The sequence below is a fragment of the Vidua macroura genome, chromosome 3 (genome assembly GCF_024509145.1).
Source record: "Vidua macroura isolate BioBank_ID:100142 chromosome 3, ASM2450914v1, whole genome shotgun sequence".
In the NCBI taxonomy this organism is placed as follows: Eukaryota; Metazoa; Chordata; class Aves; order Passeriformes; family Viduidae; genus Vidua; species Vidua macroura.
The window spans coordinates 56,029,064-56,043,137 of NC_071573.1; the positions used below are offsets into that span (position 1 = coordinate 56,029,064).

The 14,074-nt window shown below is 40.1% G+C and overlaps 1 protein-coding gene across 1 annotated transcript in view; it reads left to right on the forward strand.

Moving 5' to 3' along the window:
* CNKSR3 (CNKSR family member 3) overlaps positions 1–8,067 on the forward strand; it is a 54,653-nt gene extending 46,586 nt beyond the window's left edge. The window contains exons 9-13 of the mRNA XM_053974012.1: positions 242–388; positions 1,866–1,990; positions 4,393–4,601; positions 5,068–5,157; positions 6,637–8,067. Coding sequence (XP_053829987.1) covers positions 242–388; positions 1,866–1,990; positions 4,393–4,601; positions 5,068–5,157; positions 6,637–6,935 — 870 coding nt within the window. The 3' untranslated portion in view covers positions 6,936–8,067. The remainder of the gene's footprint in view (positions 1–241; positions 389–1,865; positions 1,991–4,392; positions 4,602–5,067; positions 5,158–6,636) is intronic.
* Positions 8,068–14,074: the final 6,007 nt, after the last annotated feature.

Consider the following 14,074-nt stretch of genomic DNA (forward strand, 5'->3'; position numbering starts at 1 on the left):
GCTTGATATCTCAGTATTTAGTTTACATCTTAAGTAGAGAACTTGGAAAGAAAATGAAGAACCTTGCAAAAAAAAGAGCTTTCCAATTTTTTTTTAATTCTTAAGATGGGTTTTTTGGATCCCTTATCTCTTCTAGGTTCATGTCAAAACAAACAGTCTAACTTGGGGGATTTGGGTTTTTCATGTTTGTTTGCTTTCAAAAAAGAAATGCTGAATAAAAGATGTCTTTATGCTCTTCCAGGTTGGATGGCAACTAAAAAATCTGGTGGCAAAATTGCGAGAAAATCCTGCTGGAGTTAGGCTGCTGCTTAAGAAACGTCCTACTGGCTCTTTTCATTTCACTCCTGCTCCACTGAAGAACCTGCGCTGGAAACCACCCTTGGTGCAGGTGAGAGCCTGCCAGCTCCACTCTCATCTCAGGATGGGAATGTCTTGGTAGCAGCTAGAAAAAAGAGAAGTCCCAGAAATGCCCCAAAGTACTCAAAGTCAAGGCAGGTTAGGTGAAATGTTATTTTTTTTTTTTTTCTTCTTGCTACCAGATAATGTCCTCTTGGTACACAAAGGGACTAGGTGTGCTGAATGTTTTAATCAGTCTGTGTGCCACGGGGAGAACTTATTTGAGGCAAAACTGCTGATATGTATGGAATTCATCAGCATGGAGCAATAAATAAATGCTTTCTCTGTTTATCACAGTAATATGTTTTTGCTGAAATAGCTTAAGACTATTCCATATATTTGTCCTCTTTTTAGTCTAGTGAAGGGGGAGAAAGTGTTTTTTTCAAAAAATTATTTAAGCTACTTGTTTAAATAAGATTTGGTTGTTGGGCAATTCACAGATTGGATACTGAGCAGACAGAGAAAGTTATGTTAGTAATTCTTAGATAATCATGTTGAGGAATAGCATGTTGCATTAGGACGTTTAGGGCTTAATGCTTGCAGGAGCAAACAACCTAACTGAATTTAAACTAATTATCTGAAATTAATAAAACCAGGGAGAGTTCCCCCTCCTCCTCCTGTTGTGATACAGGGCTCCCTACAGCTGTGGGGATAATTTAAACCTGTGAAATGCTGGTGGCTATCACAAGTCTCCATGAAGGCAGATTTCTCTCAAAATGGGTAGAAGATATATACTTGACTAGTTGTTCATCCTTCCTTTCACCAATGCATATGTCCTGTTTTTGTGGCATTGTGCCTGACGTGTACTACCAGTGTGAGGAGCTGAGGTGGGCTGGCTTATAGGCTGTGCCCAGCAGTGGCTGTGCCCAGAGGAAAGGTCTTTGAAACCTTTTCTCTCCTATAGGCAGGCAGGACCCTGGCAAGATGCTGAGAATATATAGAAGTGAGGCGCAAAGATGCAAAGATGAGCAATGCCAAATCTATTTTTAATTTGCTTCCCTGGCCCTTATATCCATTGATCCAATCTATGGTGAATTTAATATATTCCTGTCTGTGCCCCAGTCACTAGAGTGTATGGAATAAAGGTAGCATATGCCAGTTTCACAAGGCTTGCTAATCATAACTGTATTAAACAAATTGCATTATTTTAATACATCTAAATATAGAAGAGGGGGTTTTGTCTCAGTTGCTTTTTTTGTCTGTGGAATTTACATGAAAAATAGAACTGGAAAGAGCAAAATATTCTTGAGCAATGCATTACCCATGATAGGACTTCTGTGGGAGGGCTTGTAAAGCTAGCCAAGACTGTGGGAGGAGGAAAATGTGGATTCTAAGAGTTTTTGAAGTGCTTGTGTATCACAGAGATATTAATTCACTAGGGGATGAAAATGGTGCTATTGATTATTAAATTATCTTTTTGTGAATGATAAATGGATGTTCAGATGTTTGATAGCTGTTTAATGTTTCAGACCAGTCCTCCACCAGCTTCAACTCAGTCTCCAGAAAGCACCGTGGATACCTCCCTGAAGAAGGAGAAGCCGGCCATTTTGGATCTGTACATACCCCCTCCACCAGCTGTTCCGTATTCTCCTCGGTATGCAAACAAACCTGCGCCACTCAACAGAAACCTCCTTCATTGCACTTGTTTCTGAGCTCTTAGAGCTCTGTGCAGATTAGCTTGAGGAAGCTGCAAATCTCAAACTTTCCTCCAGCTGCCTAAATGAGTTGGATTGCTTGAACTTATGCTTAAGTGTGTATACTAGCAGGATTGTAACAGATTTTACTACTGGAAGATTATTGTGTGCCACAGAGAGCAGAGTTGTTCCCAGAACATGACACCAATGTCATCTCTGGTTTTGTTGTGGAGTTATGTTTCTGACACTGTTTAAATCCAACTGCACACAGCAATTTTTGTCCCTAATGTTTTTCACTGTTGGATTTTTTCTTTTTTAGCAAGTTGAGTAACTGTTGTGGGAGTTGGGATAGAAAAGAATGTCACGTTAAATGACACCTATCACGTTAAATTTTTAAACTTGCAAGTTGTTTAAAACAAATATGTTCCTGCTGAAGGGAAGGGAGAGACAATACATCAACTCTTATTTTTTTATCCTGTGGTGTAAGCTATAAAAATGAAGACCTGCATACACAGTGGGAGGGGAGTGGTGTGTATGGTAAGGCTGACTGTTGTTTCTTCTCAAGTTCATGTTGACTCATGCCAGAACCCTGCCAGCTGATCTGGGAATGTGATGGAAAAAAGCATTTTCAGGCAAGATGTGAAAGGCAGGCATGCTTCCTGGCCTTCCCTGACATTTTAGGTTACGTGTAGGTAGCCCAGCACAGAAACTGTGACCTTTTGCTGCAGGCCTTGTGGGAGGGCACTTGCACATGTCATGTAAGGGCTGATACAGAGACAGACGTGGTATTACTGCAGTTTTTGGGGCAGGACTGGGAGGAGGAGGCTCACTTAGGTAGGGTCTCTTTAGTAAAAGTTGGAGTCACCTTGGCCTGCTCTTGCCTTGCTTTTATGGTTACACACGCTCAGTTCTTATTAAAAAAAACCTCAAATCTTTAAATTTTTTGGCATAATAACAAGCATATAGATTTAGCAGATGAATGCCTTAGTCATTTCTTCAAATCATTAAATATCAAGCACATTGATGAATGATGTCCTTGTGCACAATTTGTTTATCTTTCTTAAAGAGACACAAAATTATATTGAGTTTAAAATGCCTTTAGACCTCCATCCCTGTTGAAAAGGATGGAAGTCACAATACAAGATGTACAACTCATCCTGGATGATGTGTGGAAAGGGAAAGGCGTCTTGACTTTGACTTTTAAAGAAAGCAAATGTGAGAAGCTATGGCAGGCAGGAAGAGGAGAAAGGACAATTCTTTTGCCTTCTGTTTGGTCATTTATTTTGACCTCTGCATGTTTTGCTTTTCTCTTGAAATCGTGGTGCATTTGTGTGATGATTGTTCTTTTTGCTCCCCATCATCATCCTGTTCTCTTCCCTCTCTGACACGGATCTCCTCTGCTCCACACTGGGAGTCAGAGAGCAGTGTTTGGTTTCCTGCCCCATGGCACAGTCTCCACATGGTGGTGGTGTAGGAGAGCTCTCCATGTACATATATTTCTGGTGTAACACTTGAGTGCAATTTTTGGTCTCTGCATCTCCATAAATAGCTCCTTCCTATTCACTGAGCTTTGTTCTTGCTGGAGAGCTGGACAAGTGGAATGTGCCGTCCAGGGACTGTTATGAATACTGGGGTATATGTGTGCTTAGGCAGTCAGCTATGTGTTTTTATGCCTGACTTGCCTAATGGTTGCTTCAAGCAGTAAGATTGTAACATGTAGGAAGGGGGGAAAAATCTCCAGGCAAATCTTAACTTGAAGGGTAGCTTCTCTTCCAAAAGTACTTGCAGAATTTAATCAAAACCATGTGTGTATATATATATATATGTATATATATGCACACATACACACTGTTACTGAAACTCTCAAGGAGGGAGAGAGAAGGTGGTAAATATTCAGTGACAGGTATTGTACTCCTATAATGACTGAAAGGCAGAGACCCTCAGATGGAGGGTAAATAGCTGTTACCGTTACATATACAGAGATGGATAAATTTATGTAGCACTCCCGAGTCACAACTATGTACTTGAGCAGGCAGTGAATCAGGGGCTTTGATGCCCTCAGGACAGAAAGGTCTCATTTATCAAAATCTTTTGCAGGAGTGGAGCCTCTAAATTTCTCAGTGTGTTAAAGTACTGGCTCATTAAGAGTGAATTAGCATGAGGGGGTAGCTTTCTTTTCTCCTTGTTAAATATAATGAAGTCCTCTGTCACCTGACTTTCTTGGGAGCTTCTTCCAGCTTGTTTGCAGCACAATGCCAGTTGTCATGAGCATAGCTTGCTGCTAGAAGCATCTTTCAAACCTACTCATGTCTGTAGCTTTAAACTCTTTCAAGCCACTAACTGTGGTGACATGTCCTTTCAGAGATGAAAAGGGGAACTTTGTGTGTGGAGGAGGCAGCAAGCGCAGTCAGCCACTACCTGGGTCCAAGGGCGCCGAGTCTCCCAATTCTTTTCTGGATCAGGAGAGCCGAAGGCGAAGGTTTACTATTGCTGATTCAGATCAGCTGCCTGGGTATCCCATGGAAGTAAATATCCTGCCAGCCAAGATGAGAGAAAAAACACAGTCCTATGGTGAGTTCATTCCTCTCTTGTTATCACTATTATGATAAGAGCTTTGATCAGTCTGAAATGATTTGTCTTAGAAATCTGCTTGTCAGATTTGGTTGATATTAACGCCATTTGTACAATTTGTGAATGTGAAATTTTACTTCTGAAATAATTTCTTTTAAATGCTGTTACTTCTGTAATGAATATCATTCAGCTGTGGTCTGCTTCTACAGAAAGCCATTTCCACATGTGTTTTGGTTATAACATTATGTTCAATCCTGCTCCAAATGAGCAAGAGGGTGGCTGTTTCATTTCAGCACAGTGATTTCTTATATGTCACCAGTGGAAGTATCTTCAAATATTCTTTTTTTCTGCAGTTTGAGCTCCCTATTGCTTATCTCTCCCTTTGTTTAACGGGGAAAAGCAAAAATGTAAAAATTGGTTTCCTCAACTTCATGTAACTCCTCATAACCTTCTGTGCTGTCTCTAGGAAAACCTCGTCCTTTGTCAATGCCTGCTGATGGAAGCTGGATAGGAGCTGCAGAACCCTTCTCTAGGCCACGAGGATCAGGGAGAAAAGGCAAGGTTTTAGGTTTTATCCCTCATTCTCTTCCTCTCCAAAATTTCCTTGGGGTGAACTACATGAAAGTGTTTAAATTAGGAATGGAGGATTATAGTTTGCATATTGGTGAACTGATGCAAGGTGACCATTGTTGGGTTTAGCAGAAATGCCAGATGATAACTCTGAAATTTCTGAGGCTATTCAGTGATGGAACTCAAATCTTCTGCCTTAGACTTGTAGTGAGCATAAAGTTAGCTAGAATGACTAGGGCAGATCTGTACTTGTGACTTTGTAGCACAGGTTTACCATTTTGCTCTTGCACGCAGCCCTTTCCCTTTCTACTGTGTTTAATATTGATTGTGAAACTGGTTTTTTGCTAAGTCTTTTTGTTTAGCTCACTGTGGAGGCTGTTGAAGAAGCAAGCTTGTTCACAAAATGTAAAATGTAGGACCTTTTAGGAGCTGCTTTTTACTGTTACTGCTGTTAGAAAGGAACATGTTCTGCGGGCATCACTGAATGGAAGAGAGACAGAAGCTCATAACACTTTGTGTTCAGTTGGATAGCTGTTTTTACTTCCCACACTATCCTCTTCCCACCCTCTTCTGCATCTGAAAGACTATTTCAGTCCTGGTAGAGTGGGAAATAAGAATGACTAGGTTATTCTTGGAATCAGTTATGAAAGCTAATGTCTAATTCTAGGTAAAATCAAAGCTAGATTCTATTATTTTCATGTAAAAGTAGAAATTGATAGCAAGAAGCATCAGCCTGGAGGGATACTAACAGAGCCATCACCAGGTGGCAGGACTGGTTTTTGTGTGTATGGTTTTTTGTTTGGTTTTACCTTTGGCTTTGTGTTGCCTTTTTTTAATGCTTGAAATGCATTAAAAAAAGCATGCAGGCTTGTATGTAAGCTGTATTAGATCAGAACCAAAGGTCTGCCTAGTCCAACAGGATTTCTTTAGCAGCAGCTGCCTTAGTCAGGTGTCTGGGGAAGAGATAAAACAGAGAAAGCATCATGAATCACTGGTCAAAACCAGGGATGGAAGTGCTTACATCTTCACCTGCAAAATTAATTTCTCTTGTCCAAAGTAATATTAGTAGCTTTTAAGTTACTTGTGAGTTATATTGAGAAGTTTATGGATTCAACTCTGGTCTCTTCATCATTTTGAATAAGATTTGTTACATATCACCTATGATAATGATTTGCATGAAGGTAGTCTGTATCATCATTTTTGGTGTGTATGAATCTGGAATATAACAGTCAAATGGTATCTCCTCTGAGTATGGATTTATTTCATTATTTGTGCTACTTAAAAAACATTGAAGTTGCAAAAATCTGTGGATCTATTGATAGCTGCTTATGTCCAGGTATTTTATGAACAAAACCCCAGATCTAGGTATTTGAAGTGTAACCAGAATACTTTTATAAAAATAGGAAATATTAATGGAGGGTTTTGAAGTCAGCAATAATTGATTTTCCCCGTCGTGTTTGTACAGGTGAAGATATCCTCTGCAGGTACTTCAGCAATGAAAGGATACCCCCAATCATTGAGGAAAGCCCCTCCATGCAGCACCCGCTCTCCAGGCCAGTGTCTGACAAGCAGTTAGTGAGGGGAACAGATTATATTCGAGGCAGCAGGTGTTTTATGAATACAGACCTCCACAACAGTGCAACAATTCCTTTTCAAGAGGAAGGTGCTAAAAAACCATCAGTTACATCATCTGCAAAATCCTCCTCGGCAGAGCCCTCGCTACTGGTCAATTGGCTCACAAGACTGAAATTGTTGACTCACTGACTTGTCCCCAGCGCTGTTACCAAGTGCCTTTGCTCGTCGATCAGATTTCTCTACTTTGCAGCTTAACTGACACACAGTGACTAATGCAGTATTCTTTTCCTGGAGAATCTCACACTTTAGCCTTTTTGTTTGTAATTTTTGATGGATCAGAGGGTTTCATAGTGCAAGAAGGGAAGAAAGATCAAGTTCCTCTTCATGGCCAAAAACTGAAGGCATTTATTCCCGTGGAAATGAGTAAAATTTCAGTGGGTAGAGGCCACACTTGACCTGGAAAATGCATAACGACTCAGAGGAAAGTGTTGCATTACTGTGAAGTCCAGTGGCACTTCAGTTGTCTGAATGCTCAGAGGCTAGTGCAACTGGCAGGGTGTCAGATTTTGAAGAGCTCACAGAAGTTGTCACTCTCCTGACTGGGAAAATAAGCTGGGAAACAGCAGTTTCATGCAACTTAGTGGTGATGTTGCAAGTACTGCATGAGATCAACCTTGTGAGGAAGAAGTAGTGTTATTGTTCTTTCTCTGATATCCAGAGTTCCTATGAAGTCTTAGGAAGAGAGTTCTCTTATTCAGAGATTTTAGGAAGTTGGACTAATGTAATTATAAGTCAATCCAACCTTATATATATAATCTATTTTATTTGAAATCACAGTACAAATAAGGAGCACTGAACAACTGCAGTGCTCATCTGTAAAGGTATATGGATTGCTACAACAAGCCAAGGAAATGCATCTGTAGAGGTGGTGAAAGAATATATATATATTTTCCTTAATTGTTTAAGAATGACTTGCTGTTAACCAAAGTAACCTTTAAAGACAGTCCTGTTGGACTTACGAGAACTTTTACAGTGGTTCAGTTTTTGAATGATGTGTTGTTTTTATGAAAAATATGTGCTACCATACACTACAATTGTAAGACATCTTGCTATTTTCTATATAGCTCTAATTTTTACCCCTCCAGAATTTTAAAGTGGCATTGGGTATTTTGGGAGGAAAATAAAACTTGTTTAACAAAAGAGGAGGATATTAAAGAGGTATTGTTTAAGAAAGAATGTACATAAGATTGTTAGTATGCAAACAGTTGTGTTTAAAGTTATTTAAATGTTAAATATAGTTGTATATATTTTTACATTTAAACAGATAGAGTTTGTACCTTCCTGTATTGAAGTATTGGGCACAACTTAGTCAAATGAAAAGAAAATAAGATTTTGTATTACCTTCTAATTATAAGACTAACTATTTTTGTAGATGATACATTGCCAACAGCCTCTACTCCTTTGATCTTCCTGAAAAGAAGGATTTGTATTTAATGATTGGTGGGGAAAGAGGGAAGTTAAATGCTAGTTTGCATGTAGGACTGGGGCAGGAATCACATGTGATAACAGGATGTTAAAAACACACTGTAAATCTGCCTGTGAAGATGTCACCATTCTGCTGCAATGAGCTGATGAAGTTATGCTACAGCCTTGCAGAGAGAGACAGGATGTTTCATTCACTTCTCAATTAATTTTGATTGTGACTCACTGATGACTGGGGAGGCTGGTTTGGACCTTTCTGATCAAAGCAGATACTTCTGCCACTCTCCTCCACTCCCCGAGATGGCACTCTGTACTAGATGTGAACTGCTGCTGTGCAAATGAACCCTACAACAGTTTGGTCCTGCCTCCAAGAAAAGGGCTGAAACTGCCATGTTGTAGGCTCTGTGGTGTAGTATAGTCCAGCCTCAAAAAGGCTGAACTGTTCTAAAGGTGTTGTCTAAACAAGACTTTTAAAATGAAGATTCTGCTCATCTTCAATGTCGTGTTTTCTTTACTTTAAAAATGAATGGGGTCCATCATGCTTAACCTCTTATTGCATATAGTGAATATAGAGGATGCTCTACAGTTTAGGGGTAAAAAGAAGTCCCACAGATCTAGGAATAAATCACAGCTGGTATCCTTCTGGCTTAACCTGCAAAACAATGTGCTATTATGCAGAAACTTGGCTCATCTCTTGATGTTGGAGCTACGTGTATCTATCCAATTAAAAGCTATATCTAGGCTGACTTCCCTAATAAGTATCATGTACATTTCCAGATATCCTGCCATGGTACCGTACTCCACAATACTCTGAATACACTGTTATGATGGAAAAACAATACAGTTAATTGGAAAAGATCATAAACCCCACAAAAATGGAAAATAATATTTAGTACTCATGCATATATGTATAGTGGGGATCATGCACTTTTGAAATATTGAGCAGGCTTCCGTTAAAGTCTATAGAATACGTAAATGCCAATACCTTTGGTTTCTCTTTTTAATTGCAAAAAAAAAATTCTATTTTGGATGGTAATGTGTGATAGGAAATAAGACATGAAAATGAACACTAATGGCTTGTAGAGACAGAGTGCAGGGCAATTCTCCAAGCCATGTGTTTCCTCTAGTATTACGGACAATTAAATTAATCAGTGTTTGAATTCTGGATGACCAACAGAGGTGAACACAGTACTGAGAGTATTTTACTACTTTTGTGCTAATCAATGAACTGATAACTTTTCCTTCCTCATAAGCAGGGCTTGTTTTACAAGCAACATGCTCCATAGTCATGGTACTCGTTGAACAGAAAGGAGAGAGAGTAAAAGTACAAAACTTAACCAAACCAGGAAACAGATGGTAAAGACTAGCTTTATAGTTGGAGAGGATAAAGAATTTTCTTCTTGCGTAAATGTTTCTTTAGTCCAAATCTTGCATCCTGTTTTATTACACTGCACCAGGCAGCCTTCACAAACTGCTTTATGTCTGCAATCACATCCTGAATAGACCAAGTTAAACCCCTCATCAGGCTTTTACTTAGATCTTGATTAATTAAGCTCAAACCTTTTTTTTGCAGGTTTTACTTTCCTAGGAGCTTTCCTGCATTCATCATTCAATTTTTGGAATATCTTACACATGATCTGGGCAGAAAGGCTTTCGTGCTCATGTGTTCTCAGAAATACCTTTGCCAGCAGGATTGGTATTTTGGAGGAGCGTGAGTGTTGGCTTCTGCTTGAGTTTTCTGCACTAAAATATTCATCCCCCAGTTTTCACCGTATATCCTAGTGCACCATCTTGAAGTGTGAGATAGAAATGCTCGTGGGCAATTGGAAAGAAGTGTTGTATCCTTTGGAGTAACCTTTGTTCTGAGGTACAGCTGTGGCTTCTTTCTTCTTTGTAAAAGCCTGAGCTTCTCTGTAAAGCCTGAGCTTTGCTTTGCACATACTGTGGTTATGGAGAACGTGCTCTTTGTGGCTGTCACATAGGAATGCTTTTGTCTCCTTGCAGGCTGTAAGGTTTTTATAATGGACAAGAGCTCTTGAGGAAGCCACTGACTTTAAGCATATTCTGTGATTCACTTAAGATGTAGAAAGAGCACTCCAAAAAAACTCAGTTTGGAGAATGAAAAAAGAGGGGTCAGGCTAAGCTAAATGTATGGGTCTGTGTTGTGTCGAATGCTGCTTCAGCTGAGTGGCAGTAACTCTGCAAAGAAAGCACCCCACACAACTGCAGCATGCACATTTGTTTCTACCACTACATTTGTATGATGCTAGAATATGAAACAAGGGCAGTCTTTCAAAGCAGTTATATATAGTTCCACACACCACACTTGAGCTGTAAGATATATTGACAAAAGCAGTCAAGAGCTGCTGTCAGCGTGTAATTTCACCAAATTCTGCTGCCTGTGCTTCTGCTGCATCAGTTTAAAATAGTAACCTCTTTTTATCCTGTTGCCTGCACAATGCAAGTCCCTAACCATCAGTTTGTCTGTCTTTGTGAGAGTAATTGCTGGTACGGTTGTGTTATTCCCACAGGGCCTTATGCAGTGGTCCAAAAGCTTAGTTAGTTTGGGTTATTCTGGACTTTGTCCAAAAGTGGGAAGTCAAATTTAAAAACAATGTTACTGCTCCAACATCACTTAGAGTTGGGATTTTTTTTTAATACATACTAGATATGAAACAGGCAAGAGTTGTCTGTTGCACGTACTTTGCCAGTAGAAGAAAAAATGAGGATTGCATACTCAGTGGAGGAAAAAAACCCAGACCTTTGGGTTTCCTCCAGTTCCTGCCAGTGGGAGAAATGTGTTTGTTTTAGCATGACATAGAATAGATGTAAACATTTCTTTTTAAACCTTCCTGTGTGGTCACCTCAGTTATTCGGGATGATGTAAGGCACTGACTTTCTCCATTAAGTGGTTATGGAGTTATCCAATATATTTTTTTGAGAAAAGGTAAAGATATCTTAGACAATTATGTGGTTGATTAACAGAGTATGGAGACAGAGTAATTAAGCATAAAATAAGTGCCAGAGAGTGCTGAGCTATAGGGAAAATCCTTGGGGTCAATTTATGATTGTGGTTTCTGTTTGTTCTCTGGTGAGGGTGAATGTTCCCTATGCCAGACAGCAGCCAAGGAATCAGAGGACAAGAAGTCCAGTTTACTGTGCCATCTTCAGCTGAGAGGGGTAGTTGCTTGGGCTTTTTTGTTTTTTTGGTTGGTTGTTCCTGACACCCCACATCCTCCTTGGTAAGTGTAGCCCTTTTTCAGTGCAAGTGAGCCAGAGTAGGAACTGTTGAAATGTACCTGTGGAGCAAAGCTGGCAAGATTCTGATGGATCACTGGGCTGTGCTGACTGATGGTGCTCAGCCACCATGTGTTTAGATGTGCTCTGGGACTGCCTTTGCAGGTGAGGAGCCTCAGACCCTTGTGACCTTTGCTTAGAGGCTTTTTTGTTTGGGCAATACTTACTGAGAGGCATACAATATGCTACAATCTAAACTGATATTCAATGTTTTGACCATGTATTTAATGTTTTAGGTTTTTTTTTTCCAAGTAACTGCATGCTTCTCAGTGTTACTTATTAATGTGTTTTCCTTTTTCATCCCCCATTAGCTGTGTTCAGTACCAATGTTTCTAATGAAATCCTCTCATATTTCCAGTGAAAATGTTCATAATGCCAAGTAGTCACAAATGAGCCATAAAATTTTAATCTGTAAACTGTAAAAGAGCCCCAACCAAACAAAACTCCATTAGCAAAACACAAGAAAAAAACACATTTTCTGCCTTGTGAATAACAACTTCATGAATAATAACGAAACAAACTAAGGATTTTCATCCAGGTATAAGATCAGCCAAACTTTAGTGGCTGCATTTTGGGTGCTTTGTTTGATTTTATTACATGACAGTAGGAAGTGATGGCTGTAGTGCAATTATTGTAGATTCTTATAGTGCAACTGTGGTGTTTAAATATGTCTCCACAGAACGTGACTAAAGGCTTTCTTAGGTGCAACACAGTTTTAGCTGAAACTCTCCCACGCCACTGAATGTCCCATTGAACATGCAGAAGTCTTAATACTGTCTGGCATATTTCTTGACCACTGGTTTCTGGCGGGCAGTTGGTATAAGTTCCTGTAAGTGAGTAGGATGAGAGCAAAATAAATGATGTCCTAAATTAATTATTTCCCTTTTCCTATGTCTTTCCTCTCTGACCTTTTCCTCCCTACATTAAGGCTTAGGGACTTTCCAAAAATTTATTTCACAAACAAACAGCTATAAAGTCTTTAATATTTATAGCATAATCAGTTTGTTTTGATGTCCAAGACAGTTTTCACCAGAGCCTTCCAGCAAAAATAGTACTGTCCACAAGACAACATTTCCAAGTTCTTGATTCATATAAGAATTCCTCTCTACTTAGTAAGCTGTTGGCTTAGACTCTGCTTTGAAGTTACTTAGACCACCCCAAGCAGTCCTTGGTCCAGACACATCAGCTTATTACTGGATAGGAAGAAAGGTCTGGTTTTTTTCTCTTCTTTCAGAGTTTTGTAACTGGATTCATAGGTTGCATTGGAGAGATGGGTGTGGACCTCCTGCCCTTCCCTGCCTGCCCTCTCCTGCTGTCTGTGCAGTGGCTATGTGGGATGGAGAGACAAGAAGGCGAGGGGAAACCCATCAACTAAAGCAGCAGCTCCTCTCTTCCCTCCTTATGCTCAGGATATGAGTGACGGGCCTCTGAATAAAAGGCTAATGGGACAAAGTACATGATTTGCAAAGTTGGTTTTCCTGTGGAAGTGTGGGAACATTGTGGAGTGACATGATGTGTCTCACAGTGTTAGCGCTGAGGTAATATGAGGGAGCCATAATCTAAAAACAAAAAAGGTTTGGCAGCATATGAGCTCCTGGTGTGCTACAGGCATGTTTCACCTAGTGCTGCACAGAGAGACCTTTACTAAAGCAAAGGGCACAAGTGAGATGTGGCTGTCTAGGAGAGGCAGTGAGGCAGATGCCCCGGGCTGCTCACACATGGGTGAATCTGGTCACAGGAAATGCGTTTGACCTGCTACTGACCGTGGCTGCCTGCTGTGCTTGCAATGGATGTGGTCTGTGTGGGAAATAGGGCTTTTAGAAGGATGTGGAAGAGGCTCAGGTTTCGGCATCACGACTCATTTTCCCAGTGACTGACCAAAGTGGGGGAGGTGTGATGGGAAGCTGTGATGAGAAGTACTCCTGCTACCTTTCTCCCTATCAAGAAATGTCAGGGAGTGAAAACAAACATCACCAGAAGTCTGAAGTTCAAAAAACCTGAATCACACATGGTTGTCAAAGTATATGACTTCTCCCACAGGTCACTCCTGCAATCATACATTTTTCATCTAGTTTGCAATGAAGTATTTGGTGTGTTTTCAAAATGCAGAAGGTTTTGGACACCCTCTGGTCTCATAAAGTATTTGCTTTTCATGTAGAGAGACATCTTGGCTAGTGAGGCTGACTCTGGCAGCATTGTCTCTCAGGGAAGGAGCTGTAAGGCAAGAATTGTATCACCCTGACTAGTTTGATACAAGCTTTTTGTGTTGGATGTGCGTAACATGCCGATGTTTTAAAATAAAGTGAAAGTCAGTAATAAAATCACAAAAAAACATACAAAAGCCATTAGTAGGAGAAAAGATGCTGCCAAAATATTGTTCTCTGGTTGCTTTCCAGTACTGTTGCCTAATTTGCACCCCTAACAAAATTCTGGGTGCTGCCCTAGTGGAAGATGGCACACTACATGAACCCGAAGGCTCATTTTCGTTTTTGAGAGCACAGGCCAAGCAATATTTCTGTTGTTTTTCTCTAGGTCTTCAGTGATTTCCA